This window comes from Aspergillus pseudodeflectus (genome assembly GCF_044049435.1).
Source record: "Aspergillus pseudodeflectus strain CBS 756.74 chromosome Unknown BJX68scaffold_1, whole genome shotgun sequence".
NCBI lineage: Eukaryota > Fungi > Ascomycota > Eurotiomycetes > Eurotiales > Aspergillaceae > Aspergillus > Aspergillus pseudodeflectus.
The window spans coordinates 730,596-753,166 of record NW_027263777.1 but is presented as its reverse complement, the minus strand read 5'-3'; the positions used below and the strand labels follow the sequence as shown (position 1 = coordinate 753,166).

Genomic DNA, 22,571 nt, shown 5'->3' with positions numbered 1-22,571 from the left:
ACCATCCACGGTATGTCGGCGAACACTAAAAATTCATTAGTATTCCTGAAATGCACAGCTACTTTGTGTCTCACGTGAGTGTTCTTGCTCGATATCTGATCCACGCTAGGCAACCAAATGTATATGCTAATCTGTTTTGGGATAGTTTGCCGACCGCTTACATTACTATTTAGGACACTGACGTCGACTGCAGCAGCTCTTGAAAAGCATCTAAGCGACGAGCCTCGAGATGGTACTCATAACTCTGAGTTACTCATTGCCCGGACAAACCGCCACTATCAAAGGATCTGATCCTGAAGTCTGAATTGCAAAATAATGACTCCACATTACGTGCCCTCGGAGAACCGTGTGTACTCTATTACTCTGACAAGGCGATGTGAACAGGACGGAAGAGTAGGACGACTCAAAACCGAGTCCGTCTTGTATATGGATGACATGAACCTGCTGCAACTTTGTGGCAGCAAGGGGAGGGCATCTGCACACATTGACATACTGCGGGGAAGCTCTCGCCGAATTTGGTGTAGACGGAGCCGCAATCCGGTATCCCCAGGGACACCGGTCATAACCAGACGACGGACAAGCCGTCATCTGGGGGACTACTAGCTCTGGTACCGCCTCGTGCTAGATGATCACTTACTCGCCCTTTATGTCGTGATCACACGTATATAACCTACCATCTACCCTCAGCTCCGAACCTCAACAAACTTCGTCTTTCCGTCTTGCAAGCGATAGCCACAAAGAGTGGTAGCGATGGGTCGAAAGCTTGGACTCTTCCGGGCCATTTACCTGGCGTCGGCCAGTTGTATGGGATCATTTGCCTTTGCCTTTGACACAGGCATAATCAGTATGTTCGGATATCGCTCGAGACAGAACTCTGCCACTAATATCATCCGCAGGCGGAGTCCTCACCCTTGAATCATTTCAGAGAGACTTTCGATACTCTCAGTCGTCGAAAACCACGGTGAACTCCAATGCCGTCTCTATTCTCCAGGCCGGTGCTTTCTTCGGCTGCTTCCTCACCACTCCAATTGCGTCTCGTTTCGGTCGTCGGTCTGGCTTGATTATTAGTGCCTTGGTATTCACCGTTGGAACGATCCTACAAGTCATCAATGCCCACACCCTTGCCACATTCTATGCCGGTAGAGTCATCGCTGGCGTCGGTATTGGTGCTGCTACCGTGCTTATACCGATGTACTCTGCTGAGATGGCTCCGAAGGAGATGCGCGGTCGACTCGGGGCATGCTTCCAATTGTTCTTTGCGTTGGGTGTGATGATAGCGTACTGGGTCACTTTTGCCGTTGCTGAGACCCAGCCGTCGGAATCCAAACAATGGCAGATTGCCTTGGGCTTGCAGCTCCTGCCATCCACTCTATTGCTGTTGGGAATGTCCACTGTCAAGGAGAGCGCGCGATGGCTTGCGATTAAGGGTAAGAGAGACCAAGCGTGGGAGTCGTTGAAATGGGTCCGAGGCGGAGAAGAAACTCCGGAATTGCAACAGGAATTCGATGAGATCCTGGCGGGTATCGAGGAGGAAGCTCGTGTTAAGGACAGCTTCACCTGGCGCGAGTTGCTCCTACCGGCAAACCGATATCGGCTGTTTATTGCTGTCACAATTCAGCTGTCAGCGCAGCTCAGTGGAAATACGTCCCTCGCGTACTACGCTACTCAGATCTTCTCCGCTGTCGGCGCCGGTAGCTCTGCCAAATTAGCGACAGGCTTCTTTGGCGTGGTAAAGGTCGTGGGTGTCAGCATATTCCAGTTGTTTGTCATCGACAGAATTGGAAGAAGGGTGCCCTTCATGGCCGGAGCCTTTGCAATGGGCTCCTTCATGCTAATCATCGCCTGTGTCCTAGCAACTCATCCTACAAAGTCTGATGGAGACAATTCGGGAGCGACGCCGGCAGGAATTGTCATGATAATTATGGTGTATGCTGAGGCGTTTAGCTTCAACATGTCGTGGGGTGCTTTGCCATGGTTGTACGTCGGCGAAATATTTTCCAGTCGATTGCGCGAGGTGGGCGTGACAGTTGGGGCAGCATCACAGTGGCTGTTCAACTTCATGATGTCACAGATCACGCCACATGCGATTGAGAATATCGGATGGAGGATGTTCCTGATGTTTGCTATTTTCAATTATGCAATCGTGGTGTACTCGTTTGTATTCCTGAAGGAGGTAGGTTTCTTAACCTGGCACATACAACCTTGAGGAAATAAGCACTTGCTAACTGTGTGAAACAGACACTGAAGGTCTCATTGGAGGAAATGCAAGGTGTCTTTGGGGCAGAGAACCAACAGGGTGCGAAACCCAACGTGCAAACAGAGGAGAACGCGATAAAGTGAGTTTTGCCATGCCATGCCCTCTGGTCAACCATATGCTGCTGGGGTTGGCTAGCAGCAGACAGGAAGAATAATGAGGAAATTCGAGAAAACTTGCTGCAAGGCCATTCCTTCTACTTCTACTATAGTTTGGTGGCTTTTCACCAGCTCCCAGCTAGTCTTATTAGATGCAATATCGTCGGAAACTCAATCCAAACCTCTCTACTATCAGGGTTATTTCTCTCTCCCAATGACCAAATCACAATCACCCAAGCATCATATTGATTTGGTGTTGACCTACCAGAATCTCCTGACGCTCTGAAAAGCACAGGATTGAAAGCTGAACGGGTTTTCCATTGGTAATGGCAAGGTGGTACCTCGCTACTACTATCCTAGTCTGTAGCGACTAGTGCTTGTGGATCGGAAATTTCCCCCGCACGAGATTGGCTGCTTGCCCCGGCGCTACATGCGTGGAGCGTTATACCTCGTCAGAATATTCGCTCAATTTTCCTACCCCTGCGTGGAGCCCACAGAATTACTTCCCTGCTTGGGTCAAGTTCATCGTTGAAAAGCTGTGGTTCTATGGTCGCCTTCGTTTACGTGCCAGAACGCTGGCCCTGCGTCAACTCGTGCACTGGCCCCCAGAGATATTCCCCCCACACACCCCAGAAATCCCCCAGTTCCACATAGGAGCTCTGACAGCTGGACCAGAATGAAAAGCCCCATTCGAGAGTTCACGCTAAGGCTGACATGGAGGGCAGAAGCGAATAAGCATGTGGTACACAGGTTTTTAGGGTACTTCCCCGCGGCCCTAGTTCCTGAATGATGGATGTCGCCCGATGTCCCCAAAAGAAAGAGAGTTTCTAGACTCCTATGCTCTTACGATCTCGTTTGCAAGTCTCCACTTCAAGTGGAGGGATATCAAGCTTTTAACAACCTATATATCCCGACGACAGCCCGCCCCGGCAATCCCTTCCCCAGCTTTCCCCATCCCAGTCATCCCACATCAACCTTCTTTTCCCGCTCGTGGTAGACCATCATCCATGGTCGTACCAAACCCACGTGTTCGAGAATGCCTGCATCCGATGATCGAATCACTCGCCCCACCGACCCCGACAGCCTGGTCCTCGAAGCCTGGGGTCAAGGGTTAATGGTTGGCAGTCTCCTGGTGATGGCTGCGGTCACGGTCGCCAATATGAAAAAGCACATTCTTCTCCATAAGTTGATTCTCGCAGAGGTATATAACCTCTGTAAATCTCTTCTATTCGACGTGGGCTGACGTGAAAAACCGTTCTGTAGCTCCTCCTGGCCGTGGCCCACGGCACATGGATCTTCTCCAAAGAACCCATCTACGGCTGGCACCTCTCTGTCAGCGCTATTGGGCTGAATGTCTCTTGGAGTCTTCACAACGTCATCGCGTGGATGAAGAACCGGCCCTTCTTCTCGAAGAGGGTATCTCGCATATACATCATCACGGTCTGTTTGGCGCAGCCGTACTGGGTTGTCGAAATCTACGCCAACTTTACATACTTTAACAATATCAATAAGATCTTCTTGACTACTCGACCTCTGGAGCCGTTGTTTCGGTACGTTTCTATCCTTCGCTCGTGGCTTTCCTTATAAAACAGTAACCCTAAGTACTATGTACAGTGACCCATGGTGGGTGCTGACCACCTGCTCCCTTTTCTACACGATCAAGCGCGAGTACAACTTCGGCATCAACGAGCTCGTCTATGTGAGTCCCCGGTTCGGAATCATGCTCGCCTCAATGTGTCTGTCCCTCGCCTTTGTCATCGTCGACGAATGTAGTGTTCTCGGCGCCTTTAATAGTGCCTCGCTACCTTCGGGAGTCCAGCCGTTCTGGAAGGTACGGGCATAACCCCCCTAAACGACCAAGAAACTTAGCTGACAGACACAGCTGTCATTCATATTCAAATGTTTATGCGATACGGTTATTCTCGATGACTTCAAGACAGCTCTCGATCGACTCAGAGCGTATTGGTTCCGGAAGCAGGTTAGACGGGGAGACATACTGCTCCATGGAGGGCCGGGCTCGCATCGGCTCGGTGATCGTGCGCGTGCGGTTGATGAGGTCGAAGACATTGACCTTGAAGTGCACTCTAGCCATGAACAGCAGGGCATTATACTTAAGCATCCAGGATCTGGGGACATTCCGCGTGTATATACGAGAGATCACATGGGGCGTTCGCCTGTTTGACACCTTGAGTTGAGATGTATATGACCTGTGATGATATATGCCTATATAATATATTCATAATCCAACATGAACCAAAACATGGCTTCTATATAGAACTGGGAGGGTATACGCAGAACAATGCCCAGAATAATGCAAGTGATAATTTAGTATGTCACGAAAGCTTGGTATCAAGGTTGATTAGCATGTCAACCCCATGACTGAGGCTCCCTGTTGAAGGATGGATCGAGTCATCGTAGCACACCGATCAATTTGTAAGAAGATGCGTCGATTTGCCAAAAGAAAAGACTCGACGGCAGTCCTCCGAGTCAAATACTGACAAGGATTCTCGCCCTCATAGTGGTTCTTGTGAAGGTCTGTTCACCCTGTAACTCGGGGGTGCTTCGGTAGACTCCCATAGCTCGTCCATTGGGCGCTTCCCCTTTACTTCCTTGTGGTATTTCAGAAGCAATCTGCTCTCTCAGGCCGCAAAATGACTTTCCCACCACGGGCGCATTCATCGATGCCTGCTTTTTATCTTGGACACAGATGAGACGCGATTAAACACGCTTCGGTGAAACATCTCTCATATCATGTGAGAAGCAAGAGTATAGCACCACGTAAATTTCAAATTCGACTGTCAAATTGTGCAGTTAAACGTGGTCACGACACGATTCACTATGACACAGTCCTAGCCCCCGGAAGATCATCGAACCAAGGATGTCGTAGTGCTTCTGTGGCGCTGATACGTAGGTCCGGTTGGAGACGCAACATACGGCTCAATAGGTCAAGCCCTAATGGATCAATCCGAGGTACAACATGGCGGAGATCCTGAGTGACATAGATTGGGAAATTGCTTTTGTATTCCGGAAATTGTGAGACTCCGGGCCAAATGCGTTCGGTTGGTGTTCCCATGACACGGAAGATCCTCTGAAGTTGATCCTCATTCGTAGTACCGGGGAAGAGCGCGCGGCCAGTGAACATTTCCGCGATTATACATCCAACTGACCAGATATCGATGCTGGTGTTGTAAGTACGGCTGCCGAGAAGCACGTCCGGGGCGCGATACCAAAGTGTCACCACCTCATTGGAGAAGGTGTTAACTGGAATGCCGAACGCGCGGGCAAGGCCAAAGTCCGCGAGTTTAAGCTGGCCTTTAGAGTTGATAAGCAGATTCTGGGGTTTGAGGTCGCGATGGAGGATCCGATTATCATGGCAGAATGCGATTCCCCGCAGAAGTTGAAAGGAAAAGGACTTGACGACGTTTGGCTCTAGCTGGCCGTGGTTGCCATGAGTTTCCTGATACTTCTTTAGATCCTGATCCATGTACTCGAAGACCAACATCAATTTGTTCTCAGTGTGAATGACATCGTAGAGCGATAGGATGTTGTCATGGTGTAACTCCTTCATCAAAGATATTTCACGAATCGCAGTCGAGGGCGTCCCTTCTTCAGAGTCGAGATGGATCTCCTTCAACGCCACCATCTCCCCTGTCTGACAATTGCGGCCCTTGTAGACCTGGGAAGGGTGGATGAGTTAGATATCGGAGCTCGGAGGATGAGTGGGACGAGATATACTGTGGCATAGGTTCCTTCTCCAAGCTGAAATCCATGTTAGCTCCAGCACTGGTTTGCTTATTGCTCCGGTTGCGGTTGCGTACCTTTTCCAATTGTTGGAAGGAGCTGGGATGCGTTCGGGCCATTTTGATGGTTTAGGACGAATAAATGCACTATCAAGAGGAAAGAAACAGTATACCAAAGGATTGAAATGAGCAGATACAAAAAGCGCTCAAAATGTCTCGGATAGGGACAACAGGAGAGAGAGGGGGAGGAAGTGAGGCTGAGCCTCAGCCGCTGAAGTGAGCCGAAGTGCCTGAGGCAAGCGGGTCTTTTTAGGCGCCCGCGCCTGCAGGAGAAGCTTCCACTCAGAATGCTTGCTTTAGCAACGTTCTCTCGCGCCTGTGACTTCAATCTTCAGTAATTTAGTTCTCTTGGGAATTTCCAGATGTTCGAATAAGTTGAGAAGATGATTTATCGTGCTCCATCTAAGGAAGATTGTACCTCGGCATTCCGTCGATACCCAACCACCGATCCATGCAGAGATTCGCCAGACGAGACGCTCCTTAATCGATCTTGTAGGTTATTTTCGGGAATTGTATCCTAAGGCTAATCACTATTATCTGTAGAAGCGACTAAGATTACAACGTAGTTTGAACGAAGCTTGGCAAGATTCTTCGACTGCCACGGAGTCGCGGACAGCAGCCTCGGTGCAGGAACTCGGCCATCTCCCCGAGTTGCTGGGAGACTCCCCCGCATTTTCCGCATTTTTTGGGCGTCGGATCGGATCCGATGATGGAAATGGCTGGTTCCACGACTGCTCTTTGCTCAACCTCATTCCCCCCACGGCTTCTCCAATTCGGAGTAACCCCTTCTCTTCCTCGGAACACTCTTCTTATAAGTCATCCTTCCCCAGACAATTTCCCCTCCTTCCTCTCCCCTGAATCCTACATCTTCCGCCCCCGCGCACAATGGTTCCAGCAATCCGCGTCCCCGCTTCGGCAGCCAGCAGAGCCCGTAGCCTGCTGCGCACCGTTCAATACACACATCCTCCTTCATGTCCCTGCCACTCGAATCCCAACCATCACCACCACCATCCTCGGACTCCCACTCTAGCCGATCATGTCCGACGGCATATGGCCACCCCTCCGGATCCTTCCCGCGAGAAAGAGTATGCCTTCGAGATGGCCGCGTCCAGTATCCGATTTGGTCCCGGTGCTACCAAGGAAGTCGGTATGGACTTTGCGAACATGAAGGCGAAGCGTGTCTGTGTTGTTACGGATACAAATGTCGCCAAGTTGGACGCGATGAAGCAGGCCGTTGAAGGGTTGACTCGCGAAGGCATTGAGTTTACTGTCTTTGATAAAGTCAGGATAGAACCGAAAGATTCATCGTAGGAGCGCCACGTTACCCCGCAACCTTTAGAACCTTGTTTCTAACATACGGGCAGAGTCAAAGAAGCGATCGCATTTGCCAAACCTTATAACCCAGATGCCTTCCTCGCCGTCGGTATGTATCAGTTCATGCCGTTTGTACCCTGTACTTTGCTAATCTTCCCAGGTGGCGGTTCGGTAATTGACACCGCAAAGCTCATGAATCTCTACACCGTATTCCCCGAAGCTGATTTTCTTGACTTCGTAAACGCCCCCCTCGGCAAGGGCCTCCCAGTCACAAGGCCCTTGCTCCCCCTCGTCGCCGTCCCCACAACAGCAGGCACAGGCTCAGAAACAACTGGCACCGCCATCTTCGACCTCGTCTCCAAGGGCGCCAAAACTGGCATTGCCCACCGCAACCTCAAGCCCACACTAGGCATCTGCGATCCACTCAACACACGGACCATGCCCTCGGCCGTGCACGCTTCCTCGGGTCTTGACGTCCTCTGCCACTCGCTCGAATCCTGGACCGCAATCCCCTACAACGAGCGCACTCCGCGCCCCACAAACCCCATCAACCGCCCCGCATACCAAGGCGCAAACCCCATCTCCGATATCTTCTCCCTCCAAGCCCTCCGCAGCACAGTCAAATACCTGCCTCGCGCAGTCAAGGATCCCGAAGACTTCGAGGCGCAGTCGCAAATGCTCCTCGCCGCTACCTTGGCCGGTGTTGGCTTCGGAAACGCAGGTGTCCACCTCTGCCACGGCATGTCATACCCGATCTCCAGCCAGAACCCAGGCTACAAGCACGCCGGCTATGACGTTGAACACCCCATCATCCCACATGGTGTCTCCGTCGCGGTGACTGCCCCCGCAGTTTTTCGATTCACAGCGGCCTCTAACCCAGATCGCCACTTGGCCGCTGCAGAGGCCTTTGGCGTGGATATTTCAACTGTCAAGCGGGAGAGTGCCGGTGAGGTACTAGGCGAAGCGTTGTCCAAGTTCCTTTATGATCTCGGTGACCAGCCTCTAGGTCTGAAGAACCTGGGCTTCAAGTCAGGAGACATTGAGTCTCTGGTTGAAGGGACACTTCCCCAAAGGCGAGTTCTGATGCTCGCGCCTAACCTCAACAGCGAGTTGGAAGCTGAGAAGGATGAGCTCAGAAGTCTATTAGAGCAGTCTTTGGAATACTGAACACATTGTAGCTTATCACGAGATGAACTGAGCATGAGTGAGGTGAAACTTCTATATACACTTGATCCAGACAAAAACAATTCAAAACCCCAAAACCAAGAACATGCCAACGCTCTCACAAGAATACCAAACATAGCAACGCTATAACAATGCTGGTGAAACAAGACCTTAGTCCTGAACAATTGCAGTGCCAATCATCCCCAAGCCAGAAGCTATGCGATCCAGCCAAGTAACGGCGATCAAATCGATCCGGTCACTCGATGCGACTGGAGGACCGCGGTCCAGTTCTGATACCACTCTGAAAGAAAGCGCAGTGCTGCCTTGGGGTTGCGCCGCCGCCCTTGCTAGCCTGTCTAGCAGATCTGCTAGGATGGCAAGGGTATGCTCTGCCCCCTGGATAATCCGAGAAGGGCCGCTCTCCATCATATCTTCCTGCGGGGGACCACGGTGCAAGCGTTGATCATGCTCCATGCTGGCTTGGAGGATCGAGACCGCTTCGCTCAAACTGTTGCTGGTGGCTTGGATGCGGTTCACCAGTTCCGGAATTGCAGCTGTCACTGAGGGAGAAGGGTAGAGGTAGGCTAGTTCGAGTGCCTCGCTAAGATAGCGGGGACACTTGACTATCTCTACAAACACCAGCTCGATTGAATGTGTGGACGAGGACCACTCAGAGGGCATGAGGGAGTCTTCAACCCCAATCTGAAGCGAGAGCTGTAACCAGTCTTCCTCGTCTAGAAAACACGGTTTCCCTTTATATACAGCGGTGGCGATCAAGAAGCCGCGGTAGGAGATGTAGAAGGAGCGTAACAACCCCTGAACATGGGCTTCGGCTCCGCGGCTGTACATCAGCCGTCTGACACCGTCCGCGTGTACGACCCATGCGTCGCTGCTTGTCTGCGCGTACATTTCGTAGACGCTAAGCATCATCATCGTGCACAGCATGGCGTCTGACAGAGCCTCGTCCGACACTGTGTTGGAAGTCTGTAGTGCTTGCGCAACCTCATCAAGCGTCTGCGCGTACATCTGTCGGCTGGTTTTCAGAAGATCGGAGTCTTGCGACAGGTAAGCGAGATAAACGGAGCTAAGACACGCAACGGCGGCATCTAGAAACTCGTAAGACCCGATATGGTCGATCACAAAGGACGGAAAGTCAAGTCCGCTGGGCGTACGAAATCGATTGTGGTAATACATGGTTGGAAAGGCAGTGCGAATCAAATCGATAAAGCATTCAATGTGCTGCTTCTCGAGTAGCATGCGCGCCGGAGAGCCAGTGTTGACGTAGTCTTCGCCCATAGAAGCATGTTTGCGCATCATGGCAAGCACATTATTGCGAAGTGTCTGCGCAGCATCTGCGACAGGGGATTCGGAGCTTGTGGCTGACTGTCTGCAGGCGCGGCTAGCGGACGATAGATGTCGGCGTTCAAGGCCTGGGCCTTCATCCTGAAAGCGGAAAGTGCGCCGGTATCCTGGGCATGGTTGACCGTATCTTCGGCATTGTGAGCACTCTGGCTTGACTTTATCACACTGGGGAAAGTCAGGATTAGAGGACAGTGGCACCACGGGAGGTCAGACTGGACGCACCCTGATGCGTCGCTCACGGCAGCGGGAGCAACCAGTGCTATGAGGAACGCCAACCATTGTCCAGCCAACTGGACATACCCTTGAAGGCGGGTTCTTTGCTGAGGCTCGAATCGCACGGGGACCGGCGCAGAAAAGCCCGAGGAATAGATATAGGAGATGAACTGGGAAAGGAAATTGATCTCGAGCTGGCGATTGACATGAGCGTTGGAGGGGTTTTTACTCTCTCCAGGGCGAGCGTCCAGCAAAAGCGTTCAGTAGGTCCAGCCCGAGTGACAGCACTAATTCAGCGAATTGGAAAATGATATTGAGCCTTTCAGGATCTTGGGCGTCGTCCATGACCGCCGAGTGCTGTCATTGCCATCTCCACGACCCTCGGTACTGTTATTTTTGGAGATTAGAGAGAGGATCGAATCCATCCGAACGGAAAAGGGCGCTCTGCCGGCAGAATTTGGCCCCCACAGCGTTCATCCGCACCTTATCAAAGATGAAGCCGCTGGGCAAGAGAGATATGAAGTCAAGAAGGATACGAACGGGATCAGGTAAATCCAAGGCGTGAGGCGATCGAGATGCATCAAGCTCGCCAGGACACGAGGGTGCTAAATCCCTAGGCCCGGCTAGCGCGTTCGGATGTTCTATTTTAATTTCTGCACTGGGGAGATCAAACGCATCCGAGTGAGAGCCATCTAGTTGAGGCTCGTGTTTCAATAGCGTGGTGGAGTTTCACGAGTCGAGATCAATCGTCATACTTTGGAGCTGGATGCCATCTCGTATTCTCGTGGCTCTTTATTAGCCCGGGGCATCTCGCGGAGGCGACCATCCCATGAGGATAATTTTAGATGGAAAAGCGCCATAGACATTCGTCGGAGGGACATAAGCAGGACTCTTGGGAGGAGAAAGCCCTGACAACCATCATCTTGGAAGATGATGCGTTATGCAGGTTCAGGTCGCACATGCAGCAGCAAGGAGGCCGGGGGTGATCGTCGCCCAGCTGGGCAACCCCAACAACCCCTCTCGAGACTCGGGCACGCGCTCATTCCTCACCTTTCTAAAGTACGAGGCTCACTCCAGCTCACATCATCAGCACTGCAAACATGGGTCGCATTCTGCAGTCGATCCTTCTCCTTCTCCCCGTCGTGGCGGGCCTCGATCAGGCTCCCCTCTCCAGCGAGGACAACAACAATAACAACGATGACCTTCTTTCAGGAAACCCGGTATTTGAAGGCTGGTACGCCGATCCTGAAGCACGAATCTTTGACTCAAAATACTGGATATACCCAACTTACTCAGCGGCCTACGAGGAACAGACCTTCTTTGACGCTTTCTCGTCTACAGATCTCCTTACCTGGACCAAACACAACTCTATCTTAAACATTTCGGAGATTCCATGGTCCACAAACCGGGCCGCCTGGGCCCCTTCCGTGGCACGTCGTCGCCGCTCCATGAACTCTAATGTTCTCGACGATGGCTCAGAGTACGACTACTTCATGTACTTCTCTGCTGGCGACGGGGCAGGCATTGGTGTGGCGAAGTCAATCACGGGCCGTCCCGATGGGCCCTTCGTCGATGCTATCGCGAAACCGCTCGTGCCGGAGACTGTCTTTGGTGCAGAGGCGATCGATGCGCAGCTGTTCCAGGATGAGGATGACGGCCGCGTGTGGCTCTACTATGGCGGGTGGAGTCATGCAATCGTCGTCGAGCTCAACGATGATTTGGTAAGTTTGAAGGGTGATTATTTGGAGATCACTCCTCCAGATTATGTAGAGGGGCCGTGGATGCTCAAGAAGAATGGTATATACTATTTTATGTACAGTGTCGGCGGGTAAGTTTTTATCATGTGTATAAACTTTCGGTTCCTAAGATCCATTTGTGCAACCAAAGACTGATCAGGTACAGCTGGGGTGATAGTTCATACGGTGTTAGCTATGTCACCGGTCCGTCCCCCACCGGCCCATTCTCGAGCACTCCTACCAAGGTCCTGTCTGGAAATGACGCGGTGGGTTATGGCACTGGCCATCACAGCGTCTTTACTCCCGACGGTGATGATTATTATATTGTCTATCACCGCCGGTTCCTCAACGACACTGCGCGAGATCATCGGGTTGTATGTATCGACCGTATGGAGTTTGATGAGGATGGAAACATTCTCCCCGTAAATATCACCCTTGAGGGCGTGGAAGGGAGGCTACTATAGTGACGCAGACTACTTCTGAGGGCTTTGGCTGCTGGATTTTATAGTTTCATTCTATATTCACAATCTAGGTTTGTCATGAATGTATGCATGCTATGCTTTTGTTAAAACAACACCAAAACTCCTGGGTATCTGCGAAACTGAATACTGTAAATAAAAATATGGACAAAAAACGCGAATCGACGTGGGATCAAAACATGGAACTGCGCTTTTTCATCAATTTTCCTTCTTCCGAAACTCGTCGGAGTCCAAAGAAACTGCTGCGCTTATTCTGCAGCCCCTGGTTCGCTGTCGACTGTGGTCGTGGTGGAGACAACAAGCTCATCGTCGACATTTGGCCAGGGAGTTGCATATAGGGTCTCGATCCGCCATGTGAGACTGGTGGCGGACCTTGGTTATAATCGTAGTATCGTGGAGCTGGTCTTGGAGGCTCCTGTATGGATGGTCGTGGTGGCAAAGACGGTGTCTGCAGTCGAACTTGCTTTTCCTCGTCACCATACAGCTTCTGTAGCCGCCGGGTCTCTTTGTCAACCTCGGCTTGACGCTTCTGGCGCGCCTTTTCTTCCTCGTCCAGCATTTTCCGTATCCGTCGTTCTTCCTCCCTCCTAAGTTGTTCATGCTGCCTTGTAAGTTGCGGGCTCCGGACCGGTTGTGGTTGTGGAGCGGGAGGGATATCAGTCATCAGGGGTCCCGAGCCGGCAGGCAGCCTGTTCGACGTTGGACTAGGAGCGATGGGGGAATTGGAAGTTGGTGAAGCAGTTGCAGAGTTCTGTCTCGAGATACGGAACGCTTCCTTGGGGGGAGCGAAATAGACGTCGCGGATAGTCATTGCTCCCAGCAAGAGAACAAGCTCTAGGCCCTTGAAATCCTCCATTTCAACACGGTATAGGTTCGGCTCGTACAGCGTCAGTTCGCGCAGCGCCTTGAACATCGAGACAGTAATGTCCGGTTCCTTGCTCTTGGTCTTGGTTTCGGGAATGGCGGAGGTCTTGCCGCGGAGTAGACACGTGAGATCCTTGGACAGCTTGCTGTCCCTCTTCCAGGTGAAGCGTAACTTGGGGGTTGTGCCTGCGACAGCCGGGTCGAGCTGAACGCGATCGAGAGACGATCCGGTGGGCTCACGGAAGCTGTGTTGTGGCATCTCAAACGACCAGGAGGGCGGGCTATTCCATGTCTTCGGCTTGTAGCTCACCACGATCTGTTGGTCAGGGTTGTAAAGCTGGATGGTGAATTTGTTTGGGAGGATCGGCTCCGGGGGTGGCGGAACACCGCCATTTTGGCGGATGGCGTCCGCCGAGAGTGTCGGTTGAGTCCATTCAGGGATGATCAGAACCTCGCCATAGACGACGTCGGGAACGTAAGGGTCGTAGAGTGCGGCGGCATAGCGGTTCTTAGATTCGGGGGAGGAAGGGTCAGGGTAGTGGCAGGAATAAACTGGGTCGGGCTCGTTTCCGTACTGGAGGAGGTATATTTGCGAAAGGTGAGGTGTATCCTTGCTCCCTGGCTTGAGGTAAAATGCTGCTATGATTAGTCGAGCTCTCCGCACAGGTTGCTGCATGCCACTATTGAGGCTAAAGAAACTTACTGGGAAGGTTCTCGTCGAGCATTCTGTGTTGTGACTGCCGGCTCAAGCTGATGTTCTCCAAGATGCCATTGGATTAGACATGAAAAGTATCCGGCTGGCGGAATGAAAGAGTTTAAAGGTGCGTCTCGTCGTGAGAGTTACGAAGCCGCCGTATGGGGTATTCTGCCTGAGGCAGTGACTGCGCCCCTCTTTTCGGAACCCAAAAATAGTTCGCAGGCAACAGAGAAAGCGCTGCCAAACATTTCATTCATTAAACAACTTCCCTCGTCTCAATTACGAATCATCGAGCTCGTTTCTTCGGGCGAAACTCTGGTGCCTTGGCTCAGCCCCCCGGCAAATCGGACCATCGCAATGCAATCTGCCTCGAATCCCCTGGGTCTCATCACCATGAGCGCAAATCTGTGCTAGCTTGCGGGACCCTGGCGCTAAGCTTCAACAGCCACAGCGCAAGTAGCTTCGTTTCCACGGATTCAGTGCAGCAATTTAACTTACGAAGTGACCAATACTTGTAGATGAGGGATTCCTGGCATGTGTCTAGGTGAAAGTCTCTGAATTGAACTAATCGCGGGCTGTATACTCCAGCAACCGCTGCGCCGCTTTCTTTGCCTTGCGCGCAGGGTCTTTCCTAGAGCAGCCACATCCAGCCTTGGGCACCCTCGACATATCTTTTAGGGAAAGCCTTACTCTTGGGATTTTGGAGTGACACTGTTCGAAAAGGTATTGCCTTGGGCATATCCTAGCACGCTACCTAGGAGCATTTGCTCGTTTCCTAAGGTTTCGTCTGGTCCTTGCCCTGAGCATCTACTCGGTCAATCATGAAACTAGACGCTTGCGTTCCGTAATCAGCGCACGCGAAACTTCATAGAGCATTGTCCCACTCCCCTTACCAGAGTGTGATTCTATCGCTGCCTAGAATTCAGTACTAAATGATACGGCAATTCCTTGCCAGGCAGAACTTGAGCTGCCCAGCCGGTATAGATCATCATGAGCCTTGCGCGTCCGTACCTCAACTCGAATTGCAAATCTTACAGCGTCTCTGCTAGTGTATTTCTGGGAATATCATATAGCATGACTGCTATCGAGATTTCTCTTCTGGTGCAATTCGGTTGCGTTGGGTTTACTGTTACGAATCCATGGTATTTATATATATCCCTTGGTGATGTATACTAGTACAGATACAAAAGACCGATAGCTTCAGGAAAGTACCCGGAGATGTATTGTCCTCATAGATATTCCTATACCTCGAGCTTTCGCAACTCAATCCATTCAATCGCTAAGTCCCTGAAGAATAACAATCAGCCCCCATGATGGATGATGGATTACTTACCTAGCCTTTGTAGTTTCGCTTCCAATGTAGTAGATGTTGATCCAAGGAAATACGAGCTACTCCGCGAGTTAGTTTATGATTTAGAATGAAATGGATAAAATGGAGTACTTAGCACCCAAAATCCAGTATAGACTGGTTTCGGTCAATAGTAGTATACTCTTCGCCGTGGTAAGCAAGTTCCTACTATGTGCTCCAAGTTAGCAGATATTCAATCGCTTTACACCAATCATCTGCTTGATATTAGCCAGTACTCTTACTAAAAAAATATTCTAGAGGTGGACAGCTTGTTCTCCGCAATAGCGATCCGTATATGCACTATTCGTGGTTCCTCGTCCTATATCCGTCAGCGTAGTTGAGGGTGGACACGTACCTGCGGACTTTGGGGTCATGATAACGGTAAGTCTACCTTGATTTGAAGAGGCTGTCCGTCCATTATATCTTGCATTCGTGAGTTAGTATCCAGATAAGTGATGAAGAGTCTTACCAAAACACGAGCATTTGTGTCTCTAACACCTAGGTTGGCCCCTCGTTCGTCCTATATATGTTAACCAGGTGTGGAAGGAGACGTACCTGTGATTGTCGATGATAATTAAGCCACAGTGACCCATCATTCTATAGGCGTCAGTAGTTTGTTCAGTTAGGGCACTCACCTATGATTCCTCCGAACACAGTATTGGAGATTTTTGTTAGTAGGAATATCTAAACTCGTCAGTAAGTATAAAAAGAGTGCCACGTACCTGTAATAAAAGGAAGACTATGATCATCCTATACACATCAGCACTCTCATACTGGAAGGGAACGTACCTGATATGGACTTGAAGCATGAGGACTCCAGACTCGCTTGGGGTATATACCAAAATGCGATGTCTAGGAAAGCTGTTACCAAGAGAAGTATAGTGGCTCACCTGTATACAAAGAAAAAAGAAAATCTGAATTGTATTGTTGCGCTGATTGATGGTTGTAATTCCGCTGGGGAAATCGGTCATTTTATAGGCAGGTTGAAACAAGAGGGCCATGAGCCTTTGCTATTTAGGTCCTAACGGTGAGCCCTTTGTCTAAAAAGCTTGGAATTCGTTGTACTTCTTTCAGAGGTGAAGAATGGGTATTATCAAGTCCTTGTCCTCCCCTGCAGAGCCTTTAAACGACAATGAATCTCAAAGAAAAATACACACCTGCTTAATCTCCCCATTGTCATATACGCCTGGGAAGCTTGTCCGAAAGCTATGTTCTTTGTTCAGAACCACATGATGTTTTCATTTGTTGCAATCTGCAAAACCCAGTTCTATCGTGCTCTATGTCCAAATCACTCTTTATATCGACTAAATCTAGCCAGTCTAGCAATCTATACTCTCACACCATCTACCTCCTTCCCCTGTGGTACCTTGGCAGCCTCCCGATCGGCTGTGCTAAGCTGCAGTCCTTGGTCATCCCAGCCCTGCACGCCTTGTCTATAGTAGACTTTTTGCTGCTCACGATCAGCCATGGGCCCTTCTTTCCCGCGGCGAGTGCGCGATTCGATAGTCTCCACTAATGTAGCGTTGTCCTCGTCGAGCTTGTTGCCTTCTAAGTCGTCAAGATCGATCTTGTCTGAGAAGGTGTATGTGCGGTATTCCGTGTTTAGCCAGCCGGTTCCTGGAAACAATGATGGTTAGCATAACGCCAGTAGAACGCCTAATATAAAGCTGGTGCAGGAGCACGAACCCTGGTATTGGCTGCTGTCTTCCCAATCCTCGGAAAAGTAGTGTAAAACACCGCCGTGCGAAACCATGACAATCTCTTTCTCCGGTCGGGCCTTTAGCCAGCGTCGGGCATCTCGCGCACGGTTTCCAATCGCGTGGTTAGTGGGTGCGTAGCGGCCGCTGGTCTGTGGATTAACCAGACGTTAGCAAAAGGCCGAGTGGCAAGAAGCTTCAACGCGGACAGTGTCTTATAGTACCTTGTCATTCCACCCGTCATGTACTAGGCTAGCATCAACAGGCAGTCCCTTCTCATCAATCTCTTTTTGTAGCAGCGCCGGATCGGTACCCGTATCGCAAGGAACATCACTCGTCTCCTGGATATCCGGCAGCAAGATCAATTTCATGTTCGGGTTGGCCTTGAAGACGGGCTCGAAGCTCTGCAGGGCCGTGTACATGGTTCGGCGAAGCGGCGAGGCAACGATAAGGTCGATTTTATCATGACGGGGGAAGCTGTCTCTTAGTTTTTCGCATTGCGTATTTCCGAGATCAGTGAGGAGGGGATCGGGGATAACGTGGTTTTCAGTGCAGAGGTTGTGAAGGCCCTGAGCAGAGTAACGGTCAATTGGTTTGATTTCTGGAGGGGAAAATGGTGTTTTGAAGTATGGCGACATACCTGAGCGTGGCGGACGCAGTGGATGATGGGCGGCATATTTAAAGAGAGAAGGCGGGGTAGCGGGGCAGAGAGTGACGATGATAATGCCTCAAGATTCGAGTGACCTAAGGAACGGAGGGAAGAAGAAAAGGGGAGAGGAGAAGGAAGAAAAGCGCCAGAGAAATTGGTCAACTTAGAGAGCGAGATGAGTCAACACGAACAGGGAAGAAGAATGAAAACCAAGAGGACAGCCAGGCGGCGCAGTGGCTCACCGGGTGACCGTGGGCCAAACTGGAGACTTCGGTTGGTGGAGAGGAAAAATGGGGTCCCCCAGAGGCTGCCAACGACATTGGAGCTTGGCATATAGATCGGATTCCTGCATCGGGCTGGGTACCTTAGGCGATGCAGAGCTATAATATGCTATGTCGAGTATACTCCTGAGGATGTAGTCTACAGTGCAGAACCAAAAGCAGATATATACAACGGAGAATATAGTAACGCCGAAACCTTTCCTGTCCAGAAACCCTGCCCTTAAGCAACGCCAAACCCTTGCGCGTTCTCCAACGCCTTGTCGAGCTTTTCTTCCATAACGCTCCTGGAAGAGTATTCCGGTAAGAGGAGACGGCCAAAGCAGGTCAAACTCGTTGGAAGACGCTAGAAACCAAGTTAGCAACGTTCGCTCGTTCAGTCGGATTACGCAATGCTTACAGCATCCCCCACTCCGTTCTTCTGAATTACAAACATGATGCTTGCGATCCCATTGACTGGTACTCGGTCACTGGCAGTGACAAACTCCAGCAGATGCGCCTTCTTCTCAGCGGAAAACTCATGAACAATGCTCCAAAAGTCTCGAATCACGCGGTGGCTGGGACCAAAGCCTCCTTCGTAGCGAGCGTGCCGTTCCAACTGCGCAACGTCAATCTCCTGGATGCCCTCGACCACAGTCTTCAGCGCTTCCGGAGTAAAGATGGAAAGAGATGATCGATCAAGGCAGGTATAGAAGCCTCGTGCAAAGGCCTCGAATTGCGGTCGAATGGATTTATCGGTCAACCAGAAAATGTAATCCTTCACAAACCGACTTCGATTCTCGTTCGTCACCAGAGAAGCTTCCTCAGCTGGTGGCGTGGGCGAGGGCAAGGGCACCGGGCCGGCCACCGACTTGGTAGCCTCATCTTGCGAATCGGCGGTTTCGGCTGCCATGGACGAGGGCGGACTGAGGTTTGCCTGGTCGGTATAGCGCCGCACGTCAGACCAAGATGGGGAATACCTCACAGAACGGCCGCCGGAGCTTCGACCGGTGGACGAAAGAGGCCACGGAGCGTCTCGATCAACCTTTTCCATATCGACCGTCTCAACCCGGCCAAATGCTTCAAAGCCAAATTCATAGGTCCTCAGGAAAATGTCGCCGACATCACCTTCGCTCCAACCTAGAAGTTCTTCTAAGCCTTTTGTGAGTTCTGGCCACCCATCCCGAATATGCTCCAAATACTTGACCTTTAAACCAAGAAGCTTTCGATAAAAAGCAGTGGGGAGATTTACAGGAAGGGTGAGACCGTTGTAGACGGCAAGCGACATCAACAGCCCGAGAAGTTCAAATTTGTAAAGCGGTTCCCACGAGCAGGGCTGGAACCAGGAGATACGAGTGCGGCTATCCGTCGTGAACATGCCGTATGCGGGGTCCAGAGCCTCTGCCATCAACAGGCGGAAGAATTCTTGTTGAACACCTCCATGATCAAGCCCCTCTTCTCCTTCCTCCATACCCATCTGAACCTTGAGCGGACGCATGAGCTCCCGCCTTTCGCGTCTCCAGAGCTGATTGAGGGCATCTGTGAGGATATTGTCTCGGCGGATGACAAGCACCAAGTAAGTGGTCATTGATGTCTTCATCCGAGCAAGGAGACCGACATCATCTGAGATTTCAATGTTGTTGAAAGCGGTTTGCGTCACATGCCTCGTAGTGGTCATGGCTGCTTCGTAATGTCTGGACATGGCAGAGTAATTAAGAGCACGAAAGTAGATGACGAGGGCGGATGGGGGAAACAGAAAGGAGTAGGAGAGAAGATGTAAGGTCTTGTTGCTGGGCACCCGCGCCATCCACTGTACCGGCATCTCTAGCGGATCCAGCCGCTCAGAGAGGAAAGGGGTATGGAAGTTTTCTGCAGTGAGGCCGAGTTTGTTTCGCTCTTTGAATAGGACGGAGAGTATCTGCACAGCTCCTCCCTCGGAGCTGCTTCTGGACATTTCCGGATTTCCGTCCCAACTCTTCAAGAGAAGAGTCCGGAGCCACTCAGTAATAACCGCTGGAACGCTAGGAGCGCGTGGGTTCGTATCCTCATTTCCCAGGGATCTTATAGTAAGATCGTGATGCTGACCCAGAAGTTCGACAAGGGTATCTAGAACATTGTTCTTGCGTTTCGTCGACTCTTGGGTGTAACCGTACCGAGCCTTTGATATCTCATGGAAAGCTAATCGCGCAGTGATGGCGCGAACCAGACGATCAACTAATCGAAGCGCCAGCTCGTGCTCCAAAACATCCGTAGCTTCAACGACCAGTTGGGCGTCCCTCAAGCGAAACATTTCCATGACGGCACTCATAGCTACATTTCCGGTAGACCGCATCAGCACCATGCAACTCCACGTAGTGTTGTCGATTTCAGGCAGAGACTTAGCCAAGGCAAACAATGCCACGATTGCAATATCTGCAGCGTTTGCGTCGGTGACGTACTCATTGGCGAAGGCATCGGACGTACGACGGATAGGTACCGGCGCGGAAGCTGAAGTGGTGGGATTGGAGTTGTAAGAAGAACGTCGCGAAAGCCGCCCAGACGTTGATAATTCTCTAGGAGGAACAAACAATGCGTCCAGAGCATTCCATAGGCTGTGGAAGACAATGTCTTTAGGGCAAATAGCGAAGAGCTTGCGCAAGGCAGGTTCCAATAGCTCGAGATCGAGCTTAGACGAAGCATCTGTATTGTCGGTTAGGCGAGTCCTGTCCCGGAATGAGCGCACAAGGTGCCGGGCGCTTCCTAGAGCATAGAAGACGCTTTGGGTGATGAACGTGAAAACTGTACGTTGGCGAGATGTTGCAAACCGCCATTCAGAGTCCTCAAAACTGCCGTTGTATTCCATAAGCGCAAGCTCCTCTTTCCACCTTTCAGCCTCCTCGTCGGAAAGGATCAGCATTTGCTTCAAGCCATCAATGATCTCATCATTTAGGTGACTAAGTGATTGAATTGCCTTTGCATCATACGCCACGAGTGGGTTATCGCGTCGTCGTCGGCGGTCATTGGATGGCCGATCATTTGGAGTGACTTGGTTATCAATGACTGCAGTGTTGTTATGATTATGGTATGACTGCATATCATTCAAGAATTTGGAGCCGTCCCAAGAGACTCGTCGCTCTTTCTTCTTCTGCTCATGCAGGCGGGTATTGTTCGCATCAACCGCCCTTCCACGATGTTTCTGGGGTCGGTGCTTGAGTGCTGGTGGCGAAGGCACGTTCACAAATTCGTCAACGTTTGCATTGGCTTGTGTGCTGACCGAGAGCTTCCTAGCCGGCTTCAATTCAGGCAACTGTTTGTCGTCTAGACTTGATTTCGAGTTTGATCTCCGCAGCTCTGTGTCCGTGAGGGACACCCGCTTGAACTGTTGATTTGGTAGCTTTAATTCCACAGCCGTTGTTTGGCTCGCACTGCGCGATGATGGGGTATGCGGTCCGCCAGATACATCGGGTTGGTAAGGGCGTTGTTTGTACTGGGGTTGCTCCTTATCCGAGTCCATGTGCGCTTGACAGGTATCCGAATTCGGAGAACGAGGGGGTTCACGAAGATATGTACCGGACTGGTCCAGATCAAATGAGCCAGGAGAGCGGCGGAGAGGTAGCCATTCGATCATTCGCAACGAAAGGGTATCAAACAGGTTCTGGGTGAAGGACTTTGGATCTTTCAGGCGTTGAACCGGCGAGCTTGCAGGCTCCGGCAGCGTGACCGATTGTTTACTGAGTACAACATCGTCTTCCAAATGCCGCCGTCTTGTATTGGCTTCCAGTATATTATCGGGTTGCGGGGCGGCTCTGTTTGATTTACTTGTGGCTGGATTGTAGTCCGAGCGATCGCACGTCGGACTTTGCGTTGAAGGCGCACGGGTTCGACGTTTCGACCGGCGGTGCGAGTCTTGGGCAGATAGTTCAGAGTTCAAACGGGGTGAATGGCGACATAGTCCACTTTCCGCGTTGTCTAAGCTCGCTAGATAGCAAGCCAGTGTTCGGGCGCTCAAATCGGTGTAACGGCGGTAGGGCCCTTCGGTCACTCTCCGTCGGTAGCTGGCACATGTCGGCGTCTGGCAATTGGGGTCTTGACACCCGTAGAGGAGTTGGTTCTTGTATCTGAGAAGTTGCCGCGACATTAGTTCTTATCCAGATGCGGTTCGGACGGAAGTGTGTACGCACTTTCTGACGAGCAGGTTAAACTGTCGGCGACGTTCATCGCGATACCACAACAGGACTTGCGCAGGGTCTGAAACATCAACGGTAGACTGTGAGATGATATCCGGTGCGCCTGGGGGTAGTTTGGACCTGTGGCACTGCGATCGCTCGATGCCACCACGCGAACCCTCATATGAACTCGCGGAAGGTCCGCGGAGCCTGGTCATATTTCTGCCTGCGGTAGCATCACTCAGCTACAGGGAGAGAGGTGGATAGAGTGGGAGATGGTTGTTGTTTGCGACGTAGGATATAAGTGAGGTAAAGGTAATAAGAGAGTGGTTAACGATGTCGCTTGGTTAGGTATGGGCTATCAGCAGCGCCTCCACCGATCCGCTTGCGATGATTGATGAGCGCGCCGTTGCTCATACGCCGAGAGCCGCTAAATCCCGTGACGACATTGGTTTACGGAGCTACAATAGTCCGCTGGTCTTTGGACAACAAGG

The 22,571-nt window shown here is 51.2% G+C and overlaps 9 protein-coding genes across 9 annotated transcripts; 4 read left to right on the top strand and 5 right to left on the bottom strand.

Moving 5' to 3' along the window:
• Positions 1-657: 657 nt before the first annotated feature.
• Positions 658-2,308, top strand: BJX68DRAFT_7588 (putative MFS sugar transporter). Its single transcript, XM_071049715.1, has 2 exons — positions 658-844; positions 897-2,308. The coding sequence occupies exons 1-2, from the start codon at positions 751-753 to the stop codon at positions 2,204-2,206; spliced, it is 1,404 nt and encodes a 467-aa protein (XP_070905634.1). The 5' UTR covers positions 658-750; the 3' UTR covers positions 2,207-2,308.
• A 536-nt stretch (positions 2,309-2,844) lies between these two features.
• BJX68DRAFT_222802 (uncharacterized protein) lies at positions 2,845-4,537 on the top strand (the record flags this gene model as incomplete). The annotated part of the gene is made up of 4 exons (XM_071038044.1): positions 2,845-3,553; positions 3,616-3,902; positions 3,967-4,183; positions 4,235-4,537. Exons 1-4 carry the CDS (start codon positions 3,389-3,391, stop codon positions 4,532-4,534), a joined length of 969 nt encoding a protein of 322 aa, XP_070905633.1. The 5' UTR covers positions 2,845-3,388.
• On the bottom strand, positions 4,538-6,324 carry BJX68DRAFT_222801 (Cdk5/Pho85 family cyclin-dependent kinase). Its single transcript, XM_071038043.1, has 3 exons — positions 6,171-6,324; positions 6,088-6,111; positions 4,538-6,028 (listed from the first exon to the last, which is right to left on the bottom strand). The coding sequence occupies exons 1-3, from the start codon at positions 6,210-6,212 to the stop codon at positions 5,189-5,191; spliced, it is 906 nt and encodes a 301-aa protein (XP_070905632.1). The 5' UTR covers positions 6,213-6,324; the 3' UTR covers positions 4,538-5,188.
• Positions 6,325-6,863: 539 nt separating this feature from the next.
• BJX68DRAFT_7499 (hydroxyacid-oxoacid transhydrogenase) lies at positions 6,864-8,717 on the top strand. The gene is made up of 3 exons (XM_071049701.1): positions 6,864-7,459; positions 7,517-7,575; positions 7,627-8,717. Exons 1-3 carry the CDS (start codon positions 7,038-7,040, stop codon positions 8,631-8,633), a joined length of 1,488 nt encoding a protein of 495 aa, XP_070905631.1. The 5' UTR covers positions 6,864-7,037; the 3' UTR covers positions 8,634-8,717.
• BJX68DRAFT_7510 (Zn(II)2Cys6 transcription factor) lies at positions 8,718-10,391 on the bottom strand. The gene is made up of 2 exons (XM_071049703.1): positions 10,215-10,391; positions 8,718-10,157 (listed from the first exon to the last, which is right to left on the bottom strand). Exons 1-2 carry the CDS (start codon positions 10,269-10,271, stop codon positions 8,802-8,804), a joined length of 1,413 nt encoding a protein of 470 aa, XP_070905630.1. The 5' UTR covers positions 10,272-10,391; the 3' UTR covers positions 8,718-8,801.
• A 647-nt stretch (positions 10,392-11,038) lies between these two features.
• BJX68DRAFT_7516 (glycoside hydrolase family 43 protein) lies at positions 11,039-12,499 on the top strand. The gene is made up of 2 exons (XM_071049704.1): positions 11,039-12,033; positions 12,108-12,499. Exons 1-2 carry the CDS (start codon positions 11,306-11,308, stop codon positions 12,403-12,405), a joined length of 1,026 nt encoding a protein of 341 aa, XP_070905629.1. The 5' UTR covers positions 11,039-11,305; the 3' UTR covers positions 12,406-12,499.
• On the bottom strand, positions 12,451-14,086 carry BJX68DRAFT_7506 (uncharacterized protein). The gene is made up of 2 exons (XM_071049702.1): positions 13,988-14,086; positions 12,451-13,920 (listed from the first exon to the last, which is right to left on the bottom strand). Exons 1-2 carry the CDS (start codon positions 14,007-14,009, stop codon positions 12,593-12,595), a joined length of 1,350 nt encoding a protein of 449 aa, XP_070905628.1. The 5' UTR covers positions 14,010-14,086; the 3' UTR covers positions 12,451-12,592.
• A 2,156-nt stretch (positions 14,087-16,242) lies between these two features.
• On the bottom strand, positions 16,243-17,899 carry BJX68DRAFT_222793 (uncharacterized protein). Its single transcript, XM_071038042.1, has 4 exons — positions 17,667-17,899; positions 17,251-17,595; positions 17,016-17,178; positions 16,243-16,946 (listed from the first exon to the last, which is right to left on the bottom strand). The coding sequence occupies exons 1-4, from the start codon at positions 17,700-17,702 to the stop codon at positions 16,657-16,659; spliced, it is 834 nt and encodes a 277-aa protein (XP_070905627.1). The 5' UTR covers positions 17,703-17,899; the 3' UTR covers positions 16,243-16,656.
• BJX68DRAFT_222791 (HECT domain protein) lies at positions 17,900-22,464 on the bottom strand. Its single transcript, XM_071038041.1, has 3 exons — positions 22,093-22,464; positions 18,354-22,029; positions 17,900-18,299 (listed from the first exon to the last, which is right to left on the bottom strand). Exons 1-3 carry the CDS (start codon positions 22,293-22,295, stop codon positions 18,177-18,179), a joined length of 4,002 nt encoding a protein of 1,333 aa, XP_070905626.1. The 5' UTR covers positions 22,296-22,464; the 3' UTR covers positions 17,900-18,176.
• Between the last annotated feature and the right edge of the window lie 107 nt (positions 22,465-22,571).

What these genes read in the sequence shown, in the direction of transcription:
- BJX68DRAFT_7588 (XM_071049715.1), top strand. Translation starts at nt 751, where the DNA reads ATGGGTCGAAAGCTTGGACTCTTCCGGGCCATTTACCTGGCGTCGGCC. An exon ending in CTTTGACACAGGCATAATCA is followed by an intron (nt 845 to 896) that starts GTATGTTCGGAT and finishes TATCATCCGCAG; the next exon opens with GCGGAGTCCTCACCCTTGAA.
- BJX68DRAFT_222801 (XM_071038043.1), bottom strand. Translation starts at nt 6,212, where the DNA reads ATGGCCCGAACGCATCCCAGCTCCTTCCAACAATTGGAAAAG. An exon ending in CCTTCCAACAATTGGAAAAG is followed by an intron (nt 6,112 to 6,170) that starts GTACGCAACCGC and finishes CATGGATTTCAG; the next exon opens with CTTGGAGAAGGAACCTATGC. An exon ending in GAGAAGGAACCTATGCCACA is followed by an intron (nt 6,029 to 6,087) that starts GTATATCTCGTC and finishes CACCCTTCCCAG; the next exon opens with GTCTACAAGGGCCGCAATTG.
- BJX68DRAFT_7499 (XM_071049701.1), top strand. Translation starts at nt 7,038, where the DNA reads ATGGTTCCAGCAATCCGCGTCCCCGCTTCGGCAGCCAGCAGAGCCCGT. An exon ending in ATAGAACCGAAAGATTCATC is followed by an intron (nt 7,460 to 7,516) that starts GTAGGAGCGCCA and finishes ACATACGGGCAG; the next exon opens with AGTCAAAGAAGCGATCGCAT. An exon ending in AGATGCCTTCCTCGCCGTCG is followed by an intron (nt 7,576 to 7,626) that starts GTATGTATCAGT and finishes TAATCTTCCCAG; the next exon opens with GTGGCGGTTCGGTAATTGAC.
- BJX68DRAFT_7510 (XM_071049703.1), bottom strand. Translation starts at nt 10,271, where the DNA reads ATGGTTGGCGTTCCTCATAGCACTGGTTGCTCCCGCTGCCGTGAGCGA. An exon ending in GCCGTGAGCGACGCATCAGG is followed by an intron (nt 10,158 to 10,214) that starts GTGCGTCCAGTC and finishes GACTTTCCCCAG; the next exon opens with TGTGATAAAGTCAAGCCAGA.
- BJX68DRAFT_7516 (XM_071049704.1), top strand. Translation starts at nt 11,306, where the DNA reads ATGGGTCGCATTCTGCAGTCGATCCTTCTCCTTCTCCCCGTCGTGGCG. An exon ending in TTTATGTACAGTGTCGGCGG is followed by an intron (nt 12,034 to 12,107) that starts GTAAGTTTTTAT and finishes GATCAGGTACAG; the next exon opens with CTGGGGTGATAGTTCATACG.
- BJX68DRAFT_7506 (XM_071049702.1), bottom strand. Translation starts at nt 14,009, where the DNA reads ATGCTCGACGAGAACCTTCCCA. An exon ending in GCTCGACGAGAACCTTCCCA is followed by an intron (nt 13,921 to 13,987) that starts GTAAGTTTCTTT and finishes TAATCATAGCAG; the next exon opens with CATTTTACCTCAAGCCAGGG.
- BJX68DRAFT_222793 (XM_071038042.1), bottom strand. Translation starts at nt 17,702, where the DNA reads ATGCCGCCCATCATCCACTGCGTCCGCCACGCTCAG. An exon ending in ATGACGGGTGGAATGACAAG is followed by an intron (nt 17,179 to 17,250) that starts GTACTATAAGAC and finishes GTTAATCCACAG; the next exon opens with ACCAGCGGCCGCTACGCACC. An exon ending in AGACAGCAGCCAATACCAGG is followed by an intron (nt 16,947 to 17,015) that starts GTTCGTGCTCCT and finishes CATTGTTTCCAG; the next exon opens with GAACCGGCTGGCTAAACACG.
- BJX68DRAFT_222791 (XM_071038041.1), bottom strand. Translation starts at nt 22,295, where the DNA reads ATGACCAGGCTCCGCGGACCTTCCGCGAGTTCATATGAGGGTTCGCGT. An exon ending in TTTAACCTGCTCGTCAGAAA is followed by an intron (nt 22,030 to 22,092) that starts GTGCGTACACAC and finishes GCAACTTCTCAG; the next exon opens with ATACAAGAACCAACTCCTCT. An exon ending in AGAACGGAGTGGGGGATGCT is followed by an intron (nt 18,300 to 18,353) that starts GTAAGCATTGCG and finishes CTTGGTTTCTAG; the next exon opens with CGTCTTCCAACGAGTTTGAC.